Source organism: Seriola dumerili, unplaced genomic scaffold, assembly GCF_002260705.1.
Source record: "Seriola dumerili isolate Sdu_G_001 unplaced genomic scaffold, Sdu_1.0 BDQW01000341.1, whole genome shotgun sequence".
NCBI classification, from domain to species: Eukaryota; Metazoa; Chordata; class Actinopteri; order Carangiformes; family Carangidae; genus Seriola; species Seriola dumerili.
In genome coordinates, this window is record NW_019174596.1 from 582,619 (window position 1) to 607,599 (window position 24,981).

The 24,981-nt window shown below is 38.7% G+C and overlaps 3 protein-coding genes across 3 annotated transcripts; all 3 read right to left on the bottom strand.

The window, feature by feature from the left end:
* On the bottom strand, window positions 1–9,193 carry LOC111232888 (zinc finger protein 729-like). Its single transcript, XM_022760575.1, has 2 exons — window positions 9,076–9,193; window positions 1–2,698 (listed from the first exon to the last, which is right to left on the bottom strand). Exon 2 carries the CDS (start codon window positions 2,530–2,532, stop codon window positions 604–606), a length of 1,929 nt encoding a protein of 642 aa, XP_022616296.1. The 5' UTR covers window positions 2,533–2,698; window positions 9,076–9,193; the 3' UTR covers window positions 1–603.
* Window positions 9,194–13,496: 4,303 nt separating this feature from the next.
* Window positions 13,497–14,993, bottom strand: LOC111232905 (chemokine-like receptor 1). Its single transcript, XM_022760599.1, has 2 exons — window positions 14,948–14,993; window positions 13,497–14,562 (listed from the first exon to the last, which is right to left on the bottom strand). The coding sequence occupies exon 2, from the start codon at window positions 14,545–14,547 to the stop codon at window positions 13,507–13,509; it is 1,041 nt and encodes a 346-aa protein (XP_022616320.1). The 5' UTR covers window positions 14,548–14,562; window positions 14,948–14,993; the 3' UTR covers window positions 13,497–13,506.
* A 6,028-nt stretch (window positions 14,994–21,021) lies between these two features.
* LOC111232904 (chemokine-like receptor 1) lies at window positions 21,022–22,641 on the bottom strand. Its single transcript, XM_022760598.1, has 2 exons — window positions 22,582–22,641; window positions 21,022–22,239 (listed from the first exon to the last, which is right to left on the bottom strand). Exon 2 carries the CDS (start codon window positions 22,219–22,221, stop codon window positions 21,139–21,141), a length of 1,083 nt encoding a protein of 360 aa, XP_022616319.1. The 5' UTR covers window positions 22,222–22,239; window positions 22,582–22,641; the 3' UTR covers window positions 21,022–21,138.
* Between the last annotated feature and the right edge of the window lie 2,340 nt (window positions 22,642–24,981).

Below are 24,981 nucleotides of genomic sequence, written 5' to 3' on the forward strand. Positions count from 1 at the left end.
TCAATTTCTCTGTACATTTTAATGGCACAATTAAAAATCTACTCAGTGACAAGGCTATCCTTTAAAAAGGCAGATATACAAGATATATTAAAAAAAATCTCAAACATATTTGCAAGACATGAAAAATGCAGCAATTACAACTGACAATAACAGCATGAGTAGCCACAAAAAAATAATACAATAAAAAGCAATATAATTATCCTAGCTAGTCAACACTATGTGGGACTGCAATTAACTACAACCATAGCCTGTGGAAAAATACTACATTTAAACTTGCATTTTACCCATGTCAGACATATGTTGTAGTTGAGTCCATTTTTTTGAAGTTTATTGTGAGATCAATTCAAAAGTCATTTGGTATGCTTCTCACCCAAGCCTTACATCTTGCTTCCATTGATTTAAAATCCGCCAATTAACAGAATATTTCTCCTCATGACGGAGGAAGTGTATAAAAGTAGTTATGGAAAGTAACCATTACAAACAAATTTTACATCAATCCGTAACCTATACAGTTATTCAAATATTTGCATTCAAAAGAGTCAAAAACAACTCCTGAGAGCTTGATTGTTGGCAATAACAATGACTAAAGGTCTGACATGATAGTTACCCGTTGTTTTCTGAGCCATGAGAGGTCTGGTGCTGAAGAAAGGTCTCCAAGCATGAAAATGTCTCAGTGCACTCTGTGCATTCATAAATAACCTCTGAAGAATTTCCTTTATCATTTTGAGTATGGTCCATGTAGTCATCCTCTATGTCCTCTGCATTGCCCTTTTCTGAGACAGGGTTCCCATTGGTTCCACTGCGGTGAGAAGTCTGTCCAACATCATCTGCTTCTCCAGTGCTTGGGTGATTCTGAAGGTGAAGCTCAAGGGATGAAGAATTCCTGAATTGAGCTGGACATTGGGGGCACCTACTAGGTTCCTTTTTGTGATACCGCAAGTGCCGTTGGTACACACATAACAGTCCAAATCGCTTTCCACATTCCTGACACTTGTAGTTAACTCGCCCTGCTTTTCCTGATTGTTTCCCCTTTGGAGTCTGCTCTGGTGATGTGGTTTGTTCATTGTCAGAGGAGCTCTTGGTTTTCTCGTCAGGAGAACTTGGGTTTTTCTCACCATTAAGAGGATTGGGGATAGGTCCATTTTGTGGAGCTGTATACAAGTGTTTCAAACCTGGTTTCTTTTCCAATTCAACTTTGTGGTACATCGCTACATGCCTTCTCAAATCACAGCGCTGTGGAAAATGTCTACCACAAAAAACACATGTGTGCATAGTACCCTTATGGTATCTCATATGCCGAGATAAACTACTAGAATGATTAAATACACGATGACAGTGCTTGCAAGGATGCAGCTTGCCATTTGGATTACTTCCTCTTCTACGTCTGCCTTTAGGTGGCATTCTCCGCTTAAAGGTCTTTTGTGATTCTTGATTCAGCTGATCTATTTCCTCCTGAGTTTGATGTGTGAGATGATGCTCTTTTAGAGCCGTTAACTTTTGGAAACGATCCCCACATAAACCACACCTGTATGGTGTGAAAGAGTATTCTGTATCAATGTTACCACTAGTATCCCTAAAGATTTTAGTATCCCCATTCTTGAGATCAATAGATGTGCCATTTCTGTGGCAGTTTTCAAGTGGTACATGTAAGTTTTTAGAGTTCACTTCAGTTTCGATTTCAGATGCAAAAGTAGCATCAGGCTCTTTTCCTTTGCAATGGTACAGTGAATGTGTCTGAAAATCTGACATCCAGAAAAAATTAAACTTGCACTTCCTACAAGGATATGTTTTCTCAAACTTTTTTTCCTGCTTATTCTCTGATTTACGCAAAGCTGTAGCTTTGGGGGAGAAGTGGTTCTCTTTTTGATGAGCATTTAGTGCATCCACTTTAAGGAATCGCTTACCACAATGATCACAGCAGTGAAACCTTTCATTAACATGGTCCTGGAGATGTTCCTTAAGGTCCTGTCTACCTTCAAAGATCTTACAGCACAAAGTACACTTGTAACCTCGCTCTGTGTTTCGATACTGCTGGTGACGATGTAAACTCTGTAGGCTGTTGAATGATCTGCTACATATTTCACAACGGTAATGACCCTGACGAGACTTGTCCAAAGTCAAGTCAGATGGCCTTGGCCTGAACACATCTCTGTAAGGGGAAAGCTGTGGCCTTAAAGTAGGAGACACTGGTTTAATAGGGGGTATGTAATGTGATGGCAGGACTCCTGGAGATACTGGTTTCACAGAAGAATGTGATTGTGCCAAGCCATTCACAACTGTCAATGTACCATTTTCTTGTAGCACATATTCTCGGGGGACTTCAAAGCCATTGGATGAGCCATCAAAGGAAAATGACTCCAAGGGTCCATGAATGGCCATGTGGGCCAGCACATTAGAGTACTGACTGAACCCATCACCGCACTCTGTGCAGATGAAGGTACTTGATTCTCCACCCAACTGTGCTGAAGCAACACTATTCACTGATTTCTGCTTTTCCATGATGATATTTTGTCCATGTGCAGATGGCATCATTTTTCAATCTGCAAGTACAAGTAGAATTCTATCCAGACACCCACAAAATTGGTCTCCATGTGGGAATCAATATGTCCACTCTCTCGCAAGAGACTGGTTCTACAAAGATGTCCTTATGAGTCGTAAGTTGACCTCTCTTCTGAAGTTTTCCATGTTGTATCAGCACCTGAGGGGATTAAAAAAAAAAAAAAATCAAAAAAAAAAAAAAAAAATCACACCACTGAAGCCAAAGTTTGTTTTACAACATTTAAAAACATATGCCAGATTACTGCTGGATGACTCAGACTGCCGCTACAGGTTTAACCTGCCTAAATGTGGCTGGAAAGGGGTTTTAGATTGACTGTCTACCAGATGCAGCTGTTTGGCCAAGTAATATCTGTTATGAGTGAGTACTGCCATATTCAAGTGCCCAAGCAAGGTGACATTGTCATGAAATTTCTTTTATGTAAAATGCATTCAATTTGATATCTTCTGTCTGTTTTGATCCCAGCAGAGCAACGACTGTCTCAAACCAGCTAGTCAGTTGTTGTCCCTTACAGATTTCTAAACACTTGAGAGCTTGCCCACATCACAGTTTCCCACACACTCTACTTATTCACTGGAAATCTGTTGGCACAATTTCAGCCCTCCTCATTTTGGATCAAAGTACCTCATCTGACCACCAGGGAGACATCAATCTGGCAGCAATACTGACCTTAATAAGCTGATCAGGTATTGCACTTACTTTGTCTATGCCGTCATAAAATCCGTTGCTGCCAACTCAATTTTCAGTGCCACAGCATTCCCTGGCCCCATGTTACCACAAACATACATGTTTTCAATGAATTCTATATAGGAACATAAACACATTTTAAATTAAGAAAAAGAAAAAGATAAAAAATATATATATATACATATATATATATATATATACACACACATACACATATACATATACAATGTCACCTTGCAGTCAGTCTACTTTGGTCAATCCACTTCAATTAAAAGCAATGATGCAAGGAACCTGCCTGCCTCTGATAAACAGGCATTTTGTATTAGCGGTGGTTTTAGACATTATGCAACCAACGACTATACTAAACCAAAAAATATCATGGTGAGAGTGTGCAAGAGCGATTGAAGACTAATTGGTACTCATTTTACACATTGTAATGCTTACCAGCTGTTGACCAGATGCTTCACCAGTAGGTTTATGGTGTAGATGACACCACAGTTGAAAAACAGACATATCCACATGCTCAACATAATCGAGGCTGTAAAAAGGTGCCACTACCAAATATTGGCTGGAGGTGAATGCATATGCAATCATAGGGTTTGTGTCTGGAAGTAGTTTAACAGTGACATTTTGTCTTTGTATACAGATTATCTGCTTCTTCTGAAACGCATTGGTCTCAGACTTAATTATGTACAAGTGTTATTGGAGTTTTGACAATTCACCTGTGATTGGAGTCTTGCGCAACTAATGTATTACGCCCAGAACACACTGCCTGCAGTGTGTATGTGTGTGGCCACTGCAGCCATGCTGTGGCTCGCATGGGTGTTCAGACCAGCTGCGTGTCTGCTGTGTAACTGTTACTGCAAGTTTTCTACATAGAATTTGCAGCCTACTCAAATGTTGGATTTTTTTTCATTATAAATCAATTTGTGACTAAAATGCCAGTCTCCACATGCAGTCGCCAGTCTCCATCTTTATTAGGACAGTGGTGAACAGCACTGGGGCTCCACAGGGGACTGTACAGGTTCTGTTCATGTTTATCTTGTATACGGTGGACTTTAAATACAACTCTGAGTCTTGCTACATCCAGAAAAACTCGGATGACACAGCTATTGTGGCGTGCATCAAGTAAGAGGCGTACAGGGATCTGACGATGGCCTTCAGTGACAAGCACCGCCTCCTTCTGAACACCTCCAAGACCAAAGATATGGTCATCGACTTTCAGAGGTCTAGGCCCACCTTTCATCCAGCTGACATTCAAGGGAAGGACATTGAAATGGTGCACACTTACAATATACATGGTTGTGCATCTGAACTGGTCCCTGAACACGAATGCCATCTACCGGAAGAGGCTCAGGTCCTTTGAGCTGAGTATTCATTTTTCTCTGTTGAAAATTTAAATTGAGCCCCAGCTGGTTGCTGCCATGTAGTGAAATTCATTGCATTGCTGCAAGACACACTGCACAACACAACCTTGATACACACGTTAGATTGATCAGATTCCACGTGATTGACAAAATTCTTAATGATAAATTATTGATTAATCATGCCCACCCCTAAAATGCACTGTGGACATACACCACACTTCAAAGAAAATTTCTTTAAATTCATAAATATTCTGGAGCTAACCCCAAAATTGAATGGATTCTTCCCTGGCCCATGCCATAGAAATAAACAATAAACCATAATTGCATAATTTTACATGGAGCCTCCATCCTCCATGACCGGAACTTTGGAAATAGGAAGTATACTACTTCTGGCTTCAGACAATGCTTCTATAGAATGGCCAAGCTATCCTCTTGGCTTTTATTTTGAAATATTTATCTTTATCTGTGTCACCCAATTACACCTTTCTTCATTTTTCAATTTGACAAGGAAAAATGAAAAATAAATAAATTTTGCCACCACCAGAATTGAACCATTTATTCCAATTTGATGTTCTTGTTTTCCTTTTTAATTCTGACAACAGAAATGTAAAAAACTACATTCAGTTTTTAAGTTTTTGGTAAAAAAAAAAAAAAAAAAAAAAAAAAAAAACTTCAAATCTATCTATCATGAATATATAGCTTTGATTTGAAATCAAATGAATCAATAGATTTGAACATTTATTGAAATGAAACCATGTGAGAAGTTTCGACAGTGATGCAGCTGCCACAAACATGCAATGCAGGCAGTGTGTTCCCGGCGTAATGCCGCTGTCTGTCCCTGTCTGTAGTGACTAATCTATGGTCTGGAGCAGTATCCTGCCCACAGCACCATCTGATTGGTTACACTTCACAAGTAATAGCCTATCAACGCTGAAGGCTACTGTGTACCCAAGTGGGCACTGACTAGAGCAACTCCTGTGAGTGAGTAGAGCTGTGAGTCAAAGAAAAGGCAGCAGACATCACTGAAGTTGTAATAAATATCACAATCCTCTATGCTGAAGCTACAAAACACCACTCTCTTAAGATTGATGACACATCAAGCAAGAGAGAGCAGATGAGAGGGAGAGAGAGAGAGAGAGAAGCCATTGCTAACTGCTAAGTAACTAGCAGATATGAATAGCATGTAAACAACTGCTATGAATGAAAGTCTCTAAAAGCAGCAGAGAGCTATGAGTGCTTGAGCAAAACAAGTTTAAATGTACAGCTGGTAGTTAGTCACTGTAATGACGAAAACAGCAACATGAACTGTTCGGATAGAGCAGCAATAAACGCAACTAATAAAAACTCCAGCAACTGGAGATGAGATGCTAGACTGACTGCAGCATGTCAGCATGTGAACAGCCACTCACTACTGTTACTTGAAAGAAATTTTACTCAGGTATAGGGGTGGGCGATATGACGATATTAGATCGTGAAGGATTACAACGTGAAGACGATCTTTCAAACTGCAGAGATCGTGGGATCGTCTAGGGCACATTCTATAAATTGCAGTTCTATGCTGATGCACCGACGCACCAGACGTATTGATGTCGTCAACCTGACCGACCAATCATAGCGAATTACGGGCAGTGACGCGCTTTCCTACCCGTCTACTTGTTTGTGTGTGTAGCGGTAGCACATGGAGAGCGATGGCTGAAAGCCAAACGGAGTTGGTCGCTAAAAAGAATTCCACCTCCATTATATGGAATTGGTTTGGATTTTCCGCAACTGATCAAGCGCAAGCAAATGTAATTTGCAAAGTTTGCACAGAAACCGTTCGCACGTCGGGTGGTAACACGACGAACCTGTTTAATCACCTGAAGAGGAAGCACTAAAGCACTAGCACTAGCAACTGTTGCACTAAAAGAGATAACCACAGTCACTTTAGTTTGTATTTTTGCGTTTCAATAAGCTATTTAGTGTTTTGATAAATAAATCCTGTTTAAATGACTGTCAGTAATGTCTTTGATTGATATTTTACTTTGTTACTACTTTTGCAAGAGTGCACTTTATTAGGATGTTGTTGTTTACCTTAAACTTTACGTTGTTTGCACATGCAGGCAAAACTGCGACTATTTGAAATAAAATCTGTTAAGAAAGGTTCTTTGGTCTAAATTGTCTGTTTTTCTGCTTCCAATTTAAGATCGTGATAAAATCGAAATCGTGATTTTATTTTTAAAAAATCATGACATGATATTTTTGCCATATCGCCCACCCCTACTCAGGTAGAAATAAAATTTCTGTGTAAAAATGTACTTGGCTAAACATTCAAAGTGAATCAGGGAGTTAAAATGGAGGGAGGAAGGGGAGGGGTAAAATATTTTATATGGTGATAATAGCATATCATAAAACTATTAAACCAGCTGTATCAGTACCCAGATGAGGACAGCACTGAAAATGCAGATGCACAATGCAGCATCATGACAAAATAATCAGAAGATTTGGACAAACTGAAGATGATGTTGTACTCTGTTTAATCTTATTGTACCTGGCAACACACACAAACCTGCAAACTAGTTAGGGGTGTTGAGATTAACAGATACACATTTTCAAAATTCCAGCACGAGACAAAAAATACACGACCACAGATCCAAATAAAAATTCTGAGTGCAATCTACTAAACACACCATATGCAAATTTAAAGTCCTTCTTGGTACACCTGGCCCTGTAGTATGCATGGGCATATGTGACCCATTAATGTGGGTAATAATCTACTTCCACTTGCTTATAAAGATTTAAATTAAAATTCAACATGAAGAAAATGAAAATGCTACCATATACAACACAGCCATCCACACTGACAGTAGTGTGCACCTTGCCACACACACACACACACACACACACACACACACACACACACACACACACACACACACACACACACACACAGTAATTCCAGTCTCTGCATTGATTCAGAAAAATATATTTATGACTTATTTCTGATTTATTATTTTTTGCAGGGATTTTGAGCAGGGAAGTTGAGCCACAGAACTGGTGAATATGTATAAAACATAAAAATTATGGTTTGCACCTGCATCCGTATCACAAAGCTGAGGAGTGAAACTTAAAAGAGCAAACTCCTGTTCTCTGGTAATTTTTTGTAGTGATATCCCCAGGAATCAAGTTGAGCCATAGAACATATACGTGTTTTATGGAGTCTCAGCCAAAATTCAAATATTAATGATGAGTAAATCATGTGGAAGAAATAAATAATTTAGAATCGTGATACTGTTATGAACCTTTATCACTATGTCTTGTCGTGCACAATTCAGTCAATTCGGTAGACATCACCGGACCCCAATAGGGATGTCCCAAAAGGGATATCCCAAACCAACCGGCAGCATCAGTATCAGGGCTGATCCAGATATTTATTTGATTTATTGAAACAAAGCCCATAGTACTGAAAACAATGGAATCACAACCACAGTGTTGTGAGCAAATGAACCACATAGTGCACATATGTGGCCGGCAGTTTCAACTAGAGAGATGACAGCCAGTATCAGTTGTTCTGTAGTATTTTCAGTCTATTTTAGCAATAATTGCAGGTAAAGCATACTTCTAGAGTGCTGCTGTTGTTTGAAAAATGTATTTTAACTTCAGTAGGGCATTTAGTGATGAAGACAAGAAGTTTAGATCCTATAGCCTTATGCTTCTTCCCACAGATTATACAAATGTATAAATATAATACAAATAATATATTAGTGGCTTCCCATCAAGGAAAGAGTAAAGTGGTAATACTTTCTTGATGTCAGACTGATCGTTTTGAAAATTTATTTTAATGATGGCATAGTGTAGTCAAGGTATTCACTATGAATTGTATTGCAAAGAAAGTAAAAACTATATATATATATATATATAAAAATATATATATATACACACTAAAACCTTTATCAAAGAAAATGAAAATGAAAATGAACAAAAAGTAGCTTATGATTACAATTTCGAAAGAGGACAACCGTTTGGGGGATAATGCTATAACCACGATATAAATTCAAGGTTGTCTACGAATTAATTATGCACAGACTTCAGTCTATGCTCAGAATTTCACATTTACCGTGAACAGTGTGTTTAAAATGCAGAAGCATGCCGACAGAGGGCGACTGAATGCTTCACTAGCTGCATCTATTGTATTTAGGGAGCGGGCTAACGCTAGCCTACTTTGAAAAGCTAACGTTAAATTGTACAGAATGTGTGCTGCGAAGGCTCCTTGAAAGACTTAAGGCTACAGACAGGCATGAAGTATGAACAGCCCACAAATTGTATCAACGTAATGTCTAGCTGTGGGCTAATACTATAGTCAGGCGATATCTAACGTTAGCTGCTACTAGCTAACGTTTCATAGCAATGGGAGACCTGTGATTGCCACACAACAGACATTTAAGTGTCAACCAGTTTCCTCAAACAGTCAACTTAGACACAACTTACCATGAAATCGTTTACGTCTCAGGATACTGTGAATGTCATTTGCAACGTCCTGCTAGTTATGCTCTGTGGTCGATGACTGCTTACTGCTGCAGGCCGGGGGTTGTCTTTCCCCCGAGCTTCTTAAGATGGTAACGACTATGACATCATGACGCATGCTGCTTACGTTTGTGGCGTTTTTACAAAAATGAAAACAAAAACAAAAAACCTTGTAATTTGTCCCTGTAAATAACACATTTAACTTTATATTTAATTTTTAATACCTTAGAAGACAAACAAATGCATCAACTAACAAATTAAAAAAAACAATAGTAGCAAAATCTTTTAATACACAGTTTCACAATTTAATTTTATTAAATGACAGGATTATAAAAATATTTTATATACACCATTAATGTTATCTTGTAAAGAATGAAGAAGAAAAAGAAAAGTAATGTTGATCACATCCAAACTATTCTGCTAATAAAATATACACATTTATTGTAAATACTTCCTAACTGATCATAATAATATAGAATAATGTACTTATAATCTTATGAAGAATATTTACACAACCGCAACATTCAGGGTGATTAACTGGGGGAAAATTTCTACACAGATCAAAAGAGGAAATTACAAAGCAAGACCTACGTACTAAAAACAATCAGCAAACAATGGTATCTGTGGGGACTGTTATGTTCCTGTGTACAGTTTTTTTTCATGTGTTAATAATAGAGGAAGCTGGGTTGAATTGCGTGCAAAGCAAAAGTGGTTTATCTGGGGACTATGCTGTGGAAATAAGCTTGCTACAAGCCTATATGTGCAGTGGTTCAGACATAATATTTCACAATGTAGATTCATTCTCTTCCATAAGTTTTACAGTCTACTATAATCTATAAAGGTACAATGTTCATTGTCAAATTACTATTATTACTATCGGTCAATTAAAAAAAAAAATTTACCTTCCCAAGATGTTCAGCTGTTTACAGTAAAGTTTACAGTTAATTCTTGTACATAATAGCATTCTCTGAAAGTGCTGTAATCATGTCTTTTTTCTCCCTGATTGCATTGCAGTTTACAGCATGGCACTGTATTACATTAATACAGAAGAATGCTTTTCAGATTTCACTGTAAATTTACATCAAAGGTTTACAGTGTAGGGACAAATAAAGCAATGCACTTAACAGGTGAAGGGTACATAGATTTTAGATATATTTGTCAATGAAATCTTATTTTTTATTGCTTGTTTTAAACAAATCAACACAATTTTTTTTTTACTGTGTTCACTTAAGCACATAATCGACCTGTGTGAGGATTAAATATTTTGGTCTGTGAAAATGTACACTGAATTGAAAAAAAACAAAAACAAGACAAAAACTTGAAACAAGTTTTATATTCATTCATATTCAACATTTGTTATAATTATTTGTACAGTTTCAGAATTTGTCTCTTCATGTCATGGACAACCTTATACCTCAGTATTTAGAGCTGATATGCCATTGCCCTGACTTTTGTCCACTAACTTTGTATCAGTATGAGAGTCTGTTCTTAATGGAAGACTGTTTCCTGTACATTCAGGATGGATTTGATCCTTTACGTCTTGGCACATGAAGACATACAGCGGTGGGTTTAGGCAACTGTTGAGGTGGTTATAGGCAGACCAATATAGAAGACATAGCCTAATGTTTGAGAACCCGTGTGATGAACCAACTCTGATAGACGCATGATGTGAAAAGGAGCCCAGCACAGGAAAAAAGTGGTGATAACGGCAGCAATGATCTTTAAGGGGTGACTCGACTGGCTGGACAGGGTGCGGTTCCTCCTGAGACGATGGATTATCACAGCGTAACCGGAGACAATGACAGTGAAGGAAACAACAAGTCCCAGGAGGAAGTTGGTGATGGCCACTGCCTGATGACGAAACTGTCCTGTTTGAAAATCATCAGAAAGAGTAAAGTTGTTGAAGCAGCGGATGTTGTCTTCACTATACGTTAAAGTATCCCTGAAGACAAAGTATGGAGTCCAGATGAGGATGTGTCTACAGCCGAAGTGACTCTAGTCAAACTATGACAGATTAATAAAAGCTGTGATTCCTGAAATATGTCAAGTCAGCACCACATTGAAGTGGAGACCACCTGTCAGACACTTGCACACTTACACATACTTTTGATGCTAGTCTTTTAATGCTTCTAATATGAAATTCCATAAAAATATAAATCAAGATTTTGTAAACAGAACTGTTAATCTCACTCAAATTAAAACTGAAGTCCACTTTTCACTTTTAAAAAGTATCATTACTTTAAAATATCATCATTATTTCTATTATCATTATTATCAATTAAACTAGATTTTCTGGTTTGCTGCTAAGACACATGCCAATGATCTGTAATGTCATTCAGAAGCTATAGGTTTGTATGAGACTGTCCTTTAAAAACAGGTATGTAGTCAGGGCCCTAGCCAGGATTCAAGGATTGCTGAGGTCACAAGTTTACCCAAAAGACCAAAAACAAGCATGAGCCCATTTCTATGTGAATTTGTCAATATTTGTATTTAAACCTGAGACCACCAGGTGGAGCATCCTTCTTTTGAGCTAAATGATCAGGTTTTAACCATGCCTCAGACTATGCCCAATTTTAAGTTTTTTTTTCTTTTGCTTGATCTCTTATGAGGACAAAACAATGCTGCAACATCGATGATTGATGAAGTGTTCACATATATTTTATGTAAATTAAATTTTCCAACATGGCAGACTAAATGTTGTAGTGCTGTTTCAATTCTTTGTCCACAATGGCTGAAATGGTCAATCCTTTATCTATGAATTAATTAATTTCCTAAATTTCTTCCCCCCTGGTCATAAATAAAGTTTTATATTATTCATTTATTGGTCTGAAAGTACTTAAATTCAAATATATACCAATAGGATACCATCCATGTTTTCAGTGTAGAATGTAGCTACACTGCTGAATCTGATACTGAAGAAAACACATGTAAATAGACAAAACACAAGAAAATTCAGAAAACATCTTCATCAATTGGACAACACATGTGCTGCAAATACTCACAAGACAACAAAATTGTTTCTGGTGGACACAAAAAAGTGATAGGGGAGGGCCTCCCTCATAACAGGAGCCAGTGGCTCACCTGGAAGAGTGCTTATACAATGAAGTTATAGTTCCAATCACAGCGGCCCAGGTTCAAGTCCAACCCGTGGCCTTTTGTTGCATTTCATTCTCTCTCTCTCTTGCCCTGTCAATATCAGAATAAAGGTAAAAAACAAACAAACGAAAAGAAAAAAGGTGATGAACCTGGCTGGGACACACTTGCATGGATCTATTTTAATACATACATGTGCACTTGTTGCTCAATGCTTTTAACTTCAAAAGTCACAAGGTATTGAACAAGTGCATACTAGCCAGGTTCATCACTTTTTAGTGTCCCCTGGAAACACTTCCGTTGTGTTGTGAGTATTTGCAGAACCTGCTGTCAAATTGATGAAGCTGTTTTCTGAATTTGTTTGTGTTTTGTCTTTTTTCATGTGTTTTCTTAAGTTGCAGTGCATTGAGCTCTCATGGCCACTGTGGATATCTGTTTTCTCCAAATTCCATTTATAATATTCACTGTATCACATTTCAACAAAGTATGAACATCATTTATAATTAATTCAGGGTTTTATAGGCTATTCCTTCTTTGCCACTGCACTTGAAAGCTGGACACGTAGACTATACTGCATCAGGAGATCCAAGGTCTGAAGTAAGAATATATCTTTTTCTAACATAATATTAGAATTTTAGGGTAATTTCCCAGATCTAGATTAGTATTCCTTTCTGTTAAGATCCTGTTTTGCAGTCTTAATCAGAAAATCCTATGAAGTTCATCTACCTGGATAAGAGTTTTCAGTTAAAAATATTCTTCATACAGAGGTCACCACAACCATTACAAGTATAATTTAGGTAAGGATTAGTGTTTTAAAGTATTCTTTCCCCGTGATGAAAGAAACTAAAAATGGACATCTGTTTCAAAATAGCACATTTAATATCAGACAAATATAAGATACATGAGAAATACAAATATTTCATATATACATACATAAATACATATACACAAACACACACACACACACACACACACACACACACACACACACACACACACACACACACACACACACACAAATATACATATATCATTAATGGAGCTCATTAGAACACACACACACACACACACACACACACACACACACACACACACACACACACACACACACATATATATATATACTGTATATAAAACAAAAACAGACATTTATCATTAATGGAGCTCATCGGAACAATTGGACATAATGAAAGCTACTGTTAACAGATGACTTTAGGATCAAATGTATCTAAAATGTTAATATTTAATTATGATTAAATAATGAGGTACCCACTTCCTGAAAATTGTGCAAGTATAAGAGCATCATTCCTCTTCCTGGAAGGCAGTCTTCAATACATTCAGGATGGATTTGCGGGCTTTATCCTTAAAATCTTGGCCCATGAACACATACAGCAGTGGGTTCATGCAACTGTTGAGAAAGATCAGGCTGGTGGCTATAGGGGCACCAATAGAGAGGACATATCCTAATGTTTCACTTCGATTAGTACTTGTGAAATGAACCAACTCTAATAGACGCATGATGTGAAAAGGAGCCCAGCACAGGAAAAAAGTGGTGATAACGGCAGCGATGATCTTTAAGGGGCGACTTGACTTGCTGGACAGGGTGCGGTTCCTCCTGAGACGATGGATTATCACAGCGTAACAGGAGACAATGACAGTGAAGGGGACAACAAATCCCAGGAGGAAGTAGGTCATGGTCATGAACTGAAGACGTAACTGTTTCAGCTCAATCAAAGATGCTGTTTTATAATCAACAGAAAGAGAAAAATTGTTGAGGCAGTTGACGATGCCCGCATTAAAATATGATGGTGTAGTGTTCCTGAAGACAAAATATGGAGTGCTGAGAATCAGAGCCAGTACCCAAACACCTAGACTCACATAAGACGCCTTGCGTACATTTCTGTGGTTCTGGGCCCAGACAGGCCACACCACAGACACACATCTGTCCACACTGATCACCACCAGGATGTAGACACTGGCAAACATGTTCAGAAAGGTTATGGTGGTATGAAGTTTGCACATTAAGTGGCCAAAAGGCCAGTGGAAATCCATGGCTAAGTAAGTCACAGTCAGGGGCAGGCATGCTGTTAAGAGGAAGTCGGCCACAGCAAGGTTGAGGAACCAAACTGTGTTAACTGTTTTCTTCATCTTGAACCCGGTCACCCAGATAACCACTCCATTCCCGAGCACACCAAGGATGAAGGCCAGGCAGTACCCAATGACAGACATGATGTTAAGAGACTTTCTCAGCTTAACAAGGTTGTCATAGAACGTGTCATCCTCATTGTCATGAAAAGAGTCTTTTTCACCATATAAATCCGTTGTACTAATTTTCTCTATCATTGTCTTGAGATGAGCCTGTGATAGAAAGATGAAAACAATGTTTTTTTCTATTTTTCCTAAAGCTCAACAACAACGACTTCTGATACAAGAGAGCATTGCTTTTAATATATCAGATTACCAGATGGACAGTAGCTGAACTGTGCTTCTTTATAAAAATATTTATATACTTAGAAAAGTAGCAAGGTATCTGAAATATAGATGACTAGATGACTAAAGCAGATGACTTTTGCCTTATAGGTTTAATTAATACTTGTATCATTAAATTCCACTGAAGGTGTTTGTCACAGTAGATAAAATCAACATCAGCTGTCTTTATTGTCTTATTTTTTTTGTCAATACAACCCCCTCAGATTAATCTCAAATTAATGCAAATTCAAAGGATAATATATAACAACAATACCTTTCTCAAAGTTCCTCAGCTGGATGAGGATGTGTCTACACCAGAAGTGACTCTGGTCAAACTCTGTCTGGTTAATAAAATATGTGTGTCCTGAAGACTCATATGTGTCAAGTCTCCACCACATTGAGGCGGGACCACATGTAACACAGCAATTCTGCAACATTTGTAAGTAAGTCCCTAAATTGTATGAGTTTAAAGTTTGTAAGGTGACATCTGTCAAATAGAAATGTCAACAGATCCTAGCTGTACTGACCCTTGAATTGAAAACCACGTTTTAAAAAATATTTGGTGTGAAGTGAATTTTTTAAGCCCAACCTGCATGAATACCTCAGCTACTGAGAAAGAGCTGGTGCTGTGACTTCTCATGTCTAACAATGAACCTGCTACATCATGTGGATTGAAAAAAAAGTTAATTTAAGTTGACAAGATACAGTTAATGTGTTAATGTACGGCTAAGTACCACCCCAGCCTAACTTTCGGCCAGGAAAAACCCTGTAGCCTGCTCCCTCTTTGCCACTGTACACTTGACAATGAAAATGTTGACTTTGTAGATCCAAGCAAAAGAGATCTGACGTAGGAATTTATCTTTGTCTAACATTTTATCCTCTTATTAGTTTAAGATGAATTTCACAAGTCCCTGCTATGTAGATGTTCTTTCCTGTTTTGCACTCTTAATCAGATTTCCTTTGAAATTTAGAAACACCTGAGGTGCAACTGCTTTTTTCAGTTTACAAACAACTTAGTTGAGCAAGCACAAACATTTCCCCAACACTACTGGCAGTACTTTATTATACTTTTCATATACAAAATTACATTGTAAAATTATATAGAAGGCCTGATTCAATGTGTTCAAACTGTCCAACCATTTCACTGATAAAATTGAGAAATTTACCATAAAATTTAACAAGAAAGGAAAGGATATAAAAATTAATTTTGTACAAAAAGCCATCTCAAGATACACTTTATTTTCCTCTAAGGTTTTGGTCCTGGGTTTGAGAAGGGCCTGTTCCTGCAGGCATAATTAGTGGACGTTGTGTAGTTAAATATGTACAGCAGCTCCCTCTGCTGGTCAATACATATTATGAAGAAAGTTTTTAATAATAATTAGACTATTAATATCGCCGGTAAATCCTGTATCTACAGCTTGTAGTAGTATATGATACTAGAGAAGGAGATTCCAGACACAAGCTTATGTGAAATTATGTGGTGTTAATGAGGCAGGCATGTTCAGGCACAACTGCAATAACAGTCATTGTCATCATGATTCAAATACAGCATCAAATCAAATACATTAGAAAGAAGTTTTTATGAACATGTTCATGCCGCATGTCACAATATTCATATCCACAGTCTAACACATGAAATAAATGTGCCATTCCATTTTTAATATGTTATCTGACAGTTAAGGAGTAATGGGCACCATAAGCCCGGTGAACCATGCAGCTCCTACATTATAAACATTATATCTATCTATTATATCGACATTATATAAGCACCATGTCACCATGTCACTGCTACCAGAGTGTTCACCCATGTGCTCCGATAAAAAAAACAATTTACAAATATACAATATGCACACACCCAGGACCTAGGTGCAAGATGCCACTAAGATACCAGAGAACTACACAGAGTGTGCATGTCACCAACACTGTGACTTGCAGATCTGTCTATGGGCAAAGGCCATGGCTCAAGAGGTAGCGCTGCACTAGGCACATGTTCAGGAGAGCTAGGGGCACAATATGGACCATGGCTGCCATCAACCCCAAGAGGCAGAGGCATAATCTCAGGGTTACCCTGGTCCCCAATCAGAAATGGGACAAGCAAGCCCTGAGTGCGGCCTGTCTTCCAGGAGTTCCTCCTGTTGGGGCATAGGCACTGGTGCTCTAACTGCTGCAGGAGCCAGATCACATTGTTGTGGCATTGCTCCTCTGAGCGAGCACACACCAGCCGGTTGTTCAGGTATTTGAGGATGCAAAGACCTTCCTGATGCAAGGGTCCTAGGACTACATCCATTCACCTTGTGAATGTGCGGGGGGCTAATGATATGCCTAATGGGAGGACACAGAAAGAACTTGAAGATTCTGCCATCAAAGGCGAACCGGAGGATTGCCCGTCAAACCCTCGGCACAGTCAACATCTTGTAATGTAGGGGTTTGAGCCCTCTCAAAATGGTCTCAGCCTCCAATCTTTTTTTGGGATGAAAAAATAACAGGTATAGAACCCAGCCTGCTGAATGTCCCACTTCACCTCTTTGATGGTCTTCTTTGCCAAGAGAGTGTCGATCCCCTGTAGCCAGAACCCTTCTGTGCTGAGGGTTTGCCACTACTGAAAAGGTGGCTGACCTTGTCAGTGGGGGAAGATGCAGAAACTGAAAACAATAACCCTGAGTCATGGTGTAGACTACCCAGGGATCCACCCCAGGGGTCTACCAGGACAGGCAGCAAGGGGAGGCTGGGTTCCGAGAACTGTCATGACTGAGTGGAGGGCTTAAGCGGCCTCTGGCCATGGCCCTACCCACCCCTCTGACCATGTTTAGCTCTACCACACCTGTTGTCCCCAAATGGAGTCGTAGACCACCTGAGGTCAGGTGGGCTTGAAGGAGCATTTTATTTGCATCTGGCCTGAACATGGTAGATGGCACCACAGGCAGCGTAAGCAAACCGTCCTGGTCCTCACCCTGCAGCTGTGACTGAGACAGCCAGAGGTGGCGCCTCACCATCCAGAGGGAGGCCATGGCCGTGCCAGTTGCCACAGCCTGCTCTTTCATTAGCTTAGCTAGGAGTGAGAACACCTGCTGTACCTCAGCAATCAGGTCACCTCCTGAGGTGTAACAGTCAGGGGGAGGAACCAAACTGTGTTAACTGTTTTCTTCGTCACCCAGATAACCACTCCATTCCCAAGCACACCAAGAACGAAGGCCAGGCAGTAAACAATGAGGGACATGATATGGATTTTCCCCATTCTTGTCTTGAGACGAGCCTGCGATAGAAACATGAAGCATATATTTTTTTTATTTTTCTAAAGCTCAACAACAACAATATCTTCTGATTCAACAGAGCATTGCTTTTGTAAACATATCAGTTTATCAGATGGACAGTAGCTGAACTTTGCCTCTATAAAAACATTTGTCCACTTCTGAAATATAGCAGATGACCCTTGCCTTACAATTTTGATAAATGTCTGTGTTGTTAAATTCCACTGAAGGTGTTTGTCACAGTAGATAATATCAACGTCAGATATCTTTATAGTCTTATGTTTTGTCAACACAACCTCTCATGTCTAACAATGAACCGGCTACATCATGTGGATTGAGCTCATGTTTGCTTGATGTAGGCTAGAGTGTAATTTGTCTTTGTCACTGTTCGAACCGACACCTGAAAATGTGCAGTATTTGCAGTATTTGACATTAATTGAGGGTTAATAAGCAGTTTTGTAGGGCAGGTTTTTTCCTGCATAGAGAATTGTGAGGTGGCCGCCTTCGACAAATTTCGTACCACCTCCCGACGAAAAGTACTTATTTTCTTGGTACTCGGTGGATTTGAATCAATATGGGATGCAATTTGACACCTTTTTTCACACAAAAGGTTGGCAACCCTACAGATGAATATCATCTCTATTACATTCGAGTACACCAAGCTTCTTGAAAAGTTTCCTTAAATTAACGTTACATCCCATTGTGTATGTGTTTTTTTGCAGAAATGTCTCAAACCACAGATTATTTTAAAAAGAGAGTTTGGAAGGAGGAGAATCAGTGCAGAGTGCAGACATCATTTGTTCTTTTAACATGGGAAAAAAAAAATAATTCATGTTACTGACAAGTTACTGTTAATGTGTCCGGACTGAAAGTAGGCTTGGCTCGAACATATTATCCTCATATTAGTATAAGATGAATTTTACAACTCTCTATTACCTACATGTTCTTTCCTGTTTTGCACTCTTAATCAGATTTCCTATGAAATTTTAAAACGCATATGGGATACAACTGCTGTTTTTAGCTGAGAAACAACTTGTCAGTTGAGCAAGCACAGACATTTCCCCAATTCTACTGGCAGTAGTCAAACCAGCAGGTGAATGACTTCCTGTGATGTTACCACATGGAAAGCAACAAAGTACTTTGATGGCATCCAGGTGCTCAGTGCACTACAAGAAATATACATTTCAGAGTGGTCAACGGAAACAATGAGAGACATGGTGTACAAGAGACTTTCAGCTAAGCATTTGGTACCACTTTACAATAAGACTGCCCGTATAAAGGATTAATAATTGGTTCATAATTAAGTTATTAATTTGGTTGTTAACATTTTATAAATCACGAATAAACGTTTATAAACAAGTGATATCACAGTTTTCACAGATTGATTCAAGGTCAGTATTTGGCAAGATCAAGTTAATGCTTACTACTCATTAATCTTACTAATGAAGAAAGAAAGAAAAGAAGCCTTATAGTAACTATTTTAATAAATGGTGACACACACACACACACACTTAGGCTCAGTCATTACCGCAGTGTCATCCCCTCTCTCTCTCCCCAACCTCCCTGTCACTCTCTCACTGTCCAAATGGAGGCAAAAAACTGTCCCCAAAAGAAAAGCTCAAAAACCAACAACAACGGCCTAGAGAGGCATACACTTTTTAAACATGCCTCAGATTTAGTTTATGTCCAATTTGAAAATTTAACCTTTTGGTTGATCTCACATAAGAAGGAAACAAATGTTGCAACATCGATGATTAATGATCTGTGAACAGCATGTGGCACTGTTCATATATATTTCATGTACATTTGATTTTCCAACATGAAGGACAAAATGTTGTAATGCTGTTTCAAAGTTTTGTCCACAGTGGGTGAAATGGTCAATCCTTTATTTATTTAGTTACAGTGATTTGCTAAAATTCTTTGTGGTCATAAACAAAGACTTATATTATTTATTAATTGGCCTCAAAGTACTTCAATTTAAATTTTTACCAATACAATAGCATCAATGTTTTTAAATGTATAATGTAAACTCTCCCCAGGATACCTATATCCTCAAATTTCTAAAACAACATTAAGGACATGGCCTCAGTGTTTTCAGTGTTAGCTGCTTCACTTATTAGTTTATCTGCAAAAGTCTGATACTGAACTTCTTACCCGAGGCACATCTGTCCTCTTCATACTCCACATAGCAGAGTCTCTGTCCTGCAGGAAACAGCAAAGGAGAAGTTACTAAGCAACCAAACAGCATGAATTGTGGGTTGTTGAGATGAGTACCTGAGAAAGAGCTGGAACTGTGACTTCTGAAGTTAACCAACGATCCTGCTGCATAATGTAGAGTGAACCAATGTTTGCTTGAGGTTAAGTGTAATTGCTCTGCGTTGACTGTATGAATCGACATTTGAACATGTAGGCTACACATTTTAATGTTCCTTATCTTCACTCTGTGTAACATTACAAGGAAGTCTGAACACCATCTATTATCAATTGAGGGTTTTATAAAATAGTAGGATATTTGCTGCAGTCTACTTGAAAGCTGGACACACAGACTATGCTGCCTCTGACGAGAAAAGGTCTGAAGTAAAAATATATCTTTTTCTAACATAACATTTGAATTTTAGTGTAATTTCACAGATTTAGATCAATGGTATGTTCCTTTCTGTTAAAGTCCTGTTTCACAGTCTTAATCAGATTTCCTCTGAAATTGAGAAACACATATGAAGTGTTTCTACCTTTAGTGTGCAGAAGAGTTATCAGTTTCAAATATGTTTCATACAAAGGTAGCCACAAATGTTACAACTACAAATTATGTGAGAATAAGAGTTTGAAAGAATTTTTCCCCATGAATCAAGAGATTAAAATATACATCTGTTTCAAAATAGCACATTTAATAAAAGATAAATATAAGATACATGTGAAACACATATATTTCATATACAGTATATATATGACATTATATGACATATATACATTTGAAAAAGTGTATCTTTATCTTACATTCATGCCAACAAGTTATCATAAAAACTATTGTGTCCAAACTATTAAACTAATAAAATGACAAAACAAAACAAACAAAAACACATTTATTATAAGTGTTACTTAATGGAACTCATCAGAAGAACAGGACATAATGGGAAAGCTGTTAAAAAATGCTACATTTGTATGAAAATTATTTCCTGTATACAGTTACAGTATTTGTTTATTCATGTCGTGAACAACCTTATACCTGAACATCAGAAACTGACATGTCTTTACTCCGACTGGTGACCGTTAAGTTTGTGTGAGTATATGAGTGAGAAACCTCTTCCTGGAAGGCAGTCTCCAATATTTTCAGGATGGATTTGCGAACTAAGTCCTTAAAATCTTGGCCCATGAACACATACAGCAGTGGGTTCAGACAACTGTTGAGAAAGGCCAAGCTGGTGGTTATAGGCAGACCAATAGAGAGGACATAGCCGGATGTTTTAGAACGCGTGTGATGATGCAACTCTAATAGACGCATGATGTGAAAAGGAGTCCAGCACAGGAAAAAAGTGGTGATAACAGCAGCGATGATCTTAAAGGGGCGACTCGACTTGCTGGCCAGGGTGCGGTTCCTCCTGAGACGAAGGATTATCACAGTGTAACAGGAGACAATGACAGTGAAGGGAACAACAAATCCCAGGAGGAAGTTGGTGATGGCCATGGCCTGATAACGAAACTGTTCTGTTTCAGAATCATCAGAAAGAACAAAGTTGTTGAAGCAGAGGGTGGTGTTATCACTATACGTAAAAGTATCCCTGAAGACAAAGTATGGAGCACTGAGAATCAGAGCCAGTAACCAAACACCTAGACTCACATAAGACGCCTTGCGTATATTTCTGTGGTTCTGGGCCCAGACAGGCCACACCACAGACACACATCTGTCCACACTGATCACCATCAGGATGTAGACACTGGCAAACATTTTCAGAAAGGTTAAGGTGGAATTAACTCTACATATGAAGTTGCCGAAAGGCCAGTGGAAATCCATGGCTGTGTATGTCACTCTCAGGGGGAGGAATGCTGTGAAGAGGAAGTCGGCCACAGCAAGGTTGAGGAACCAAACTGTGTTAACTGTTTTCTTCATCTTGAACCCGGTCACCCAGATAACCACTCCATTCCCGAGCACACCAAGAACGAAGGCCAGGCAGTAAACAACGACAGACATGATGTTGAGAGACTTTCTCAACTTAGCAGAATAGTCATTGTACATGTCGTCATAGTTGATGTCATAAAAGGAGTCATTTCCATCATATAAATCTGTTGTATTGATTTTCTCCATTCTTGGCTTGAAACCAGCCTGCGATAGAAACAAGAAATATGATAATATATATATTTTACATATACAACAATATCTTCTGATTCAACAGAGCATTGCTTTTGTAAACATATCAATTTATCAGATGGACAGTAGCTGAACTGTGCCTCTATAAAAACATTTGTCCACTTCTGAAATATAGCAGATGACCTTTGCCTTACAATTATGATTGATGTCTGTGTTGTTAAATTCCACTGAAGGTGTTTGTCACAGTAGATAAAATCAACATCAGATATCTTTATAGTCTTATGTTTTGTCAATACAACACCTTCAGATTAATCTCAAATTCATGCAAATTCAAAGGATAATATATAACAACGATACCTTTCTCAAAGTTTCTTTGTCAGATGAAGATGTAGAGCAGAAGTGACTCCGGTCAAACTCTGTCTGGTTAATAAAATCTGTGTGTCCTGAAGACTCATACGTGTCAAGTCACCACCACATTGAGGCGGGACCACATGTAACACAGCAATTCTGCGACAGTTGTATGTAAGTCCCTAAATTGTATGAGTTTAAAGTTTGTAATTGAGATCTGTTAGATAGAAAACTCAACAGATCCTAGCTGTACTGACCCTTGAATTGAAAACCACGTTTTAAAAAATATTTGGTGTGAAGTGAATTTTTTAAGCCCAACCTGCATGAATACCTCAGCTACTGAGAAAGAGCTGGTGCTGTGACTTCTCATGTCTAACAATGAACCGGCTACATCATGTGGATTGAGCTCATGTTTGCTTGATGTAGGCTAGAGTGTAATTTGTCTTTGTTACTGTTTGAACCAACATCTGGACATGTACGGTATTTGCAGTATTTGACATTATTTGAGGTTTAATAAGCAGTTTTGTAGGCGGCTCCCTCTTTGTCACTGTCCACATGACACTTACAAAATGTTTACTTTGTAGATCCAAGCCAAATAGATAGTAAGAAGACATCTTTGTCGAACATATTATCCTCATATTAGTATAAGGTGAATTTCACAAGTCTCTATATCTACATGTTCTTTCCGGTTTTGCACTCTTAATCAGATTCCCAATGAAATTTTGAAACCATATGAGATAACAACTGCTGTTTTTAGCTGAGAACAACTTGTGAGTTGAGCAAGCACAGACGTTTTCAATTCTACTGGCAGTACTCTATATACAGTTTTTGCCCGTTGCTTGAACACATTTGCCAAAACTCTTGCTCATTGTGCCAAACTCTACACACAAGTAAACATGACACAAACTGGGAAATATACCATTCACATCTGTGTCAAATTGAAACTCTACTATCAAAACCTAAACTCTGCTATCAAAACACCAACAATCCTTTGTCAAAATGTAACTCTGATGACAAAATGACACACACTTGCATCATATGCATACACTTTACAGATAGGGGGAAACACCTAGTCTACTTATATAAAACACTGCAGTCTTTGATTTTCACTGTTTATTCAGAAGGCACATTTTCAGGAGGACATTTTCAAACAACCAAAAAACAAAATAGGCCTACTTCAGTATTGTAACATTGCAGCACACTGTAATTGCAGTAACATGAATTCAGATAAAGCAAAAAAAAGAAAAAAAAAGAAAAAAACACTAATACTGTAACAGAAAATATGGCAATTGTGCATACATGGGCTCATGGATCCGCGTCTGTTGGGGTCTGGCACAGGACCTCATTGACATAGCAAGCAATGTCTTCTCCGCTAGCACCGGGAAAATATCCCTTGCATGTCGAAACAATCATGGTTTGCTGGTCACTGAATGTCGCCACAGGCCTGTTCCATTGCCTGCAGAAGATGCATGCGGGCATGTGGTTGGCGGTCAAATACACGCCATCTCAAGCCGAAAGAATTCCTCTATAGGGTTTAAAAATGGTGAGTAAGGGGCAAGTATAACTTCAAATTGGATTGTGGTTGGTGAACCGGCCTGGACCAGAGCAGCTGTTGGAACTGACATTATCCCATACCAACAACCTGGGCTGATTTGGTCTGTTCTGTAAACTTATATGGAGAGCATTAGAAATGTGAGTATATGTTGGGTATTGTATGGACCTAGTTTTGCATGATGATGCAGAAGCCTCTGAAGGTTATGGCGGCACACAATGTGATTTCCTGCCGCGCTGCCCCGGGACGTGCACAATTGCCCTTTGGCCAATTACATTACGACCCCGTTGTCTTATTTTGCTCAGGTCGAATCCAGCTTCATCAATGGAAACGAATTCATGAGACTGTGCAGCTCCATCCATGGCCAAGATTCTCTGTAACAAAAAAAACAAAACATATTACTACAGTGCTACACATACAGAACCCCCACCCCATCACACAGGTACCTGTGTAGCTCTCCGAATGGATCCATGTGGTACTGATATGGTACATATTCAGCTGCTACTGGATTTCACCAATACTGTATTGTAAATGTAAAGGACAGTTACACTTACCCGTACATATTCACATTGAAGTCCTTTGACCCTGACACTGTTCCTCTCAAATGGGACCCTGTAGAGCTGCTTCATGGTGATGTTGTGTTTTCCCAAGATGCGTCTGATGGTGGTGATGCTCACATGGTTTATGTTGTAGAACACTTGCCTGTCTGCAAGTACTTTCTGTCGTAGCTGGTGGAGACGGATGGCATTGTCTGCCCTCACTAGGTCAACAACGGCAAGTTCCTGCTGTTGTGTGAACAGGCGTTGGCGTCCTCCCCCAGAAGGTCTTCTAGTCATTCTAGAGAAATACAACCACAA

Bases quoted from the DNA above. Each gene is read 5' to 3' on its own strand.
- LOC111232888 (XM_022760575.1), bottom strand. From the start codon at position 2,532: ATGATGCCATCTGCACATGGACAAAATATCATCATGGAAAAGCAGAAA.
- LOC111232905 (XM_022760599.1), bottom strand. From the start codon at position 14,547: ATGATAGAGAAAATTAGTACAACGGATTTATATGGTGAAAAAGACTCT.
- LOC111232904 (XM_022760598.1), bottom strand. From the start codon at position 22,221: ATGGAGAAAATCAATACAACAGATTTATATGATGGAAATGACTCCTTT.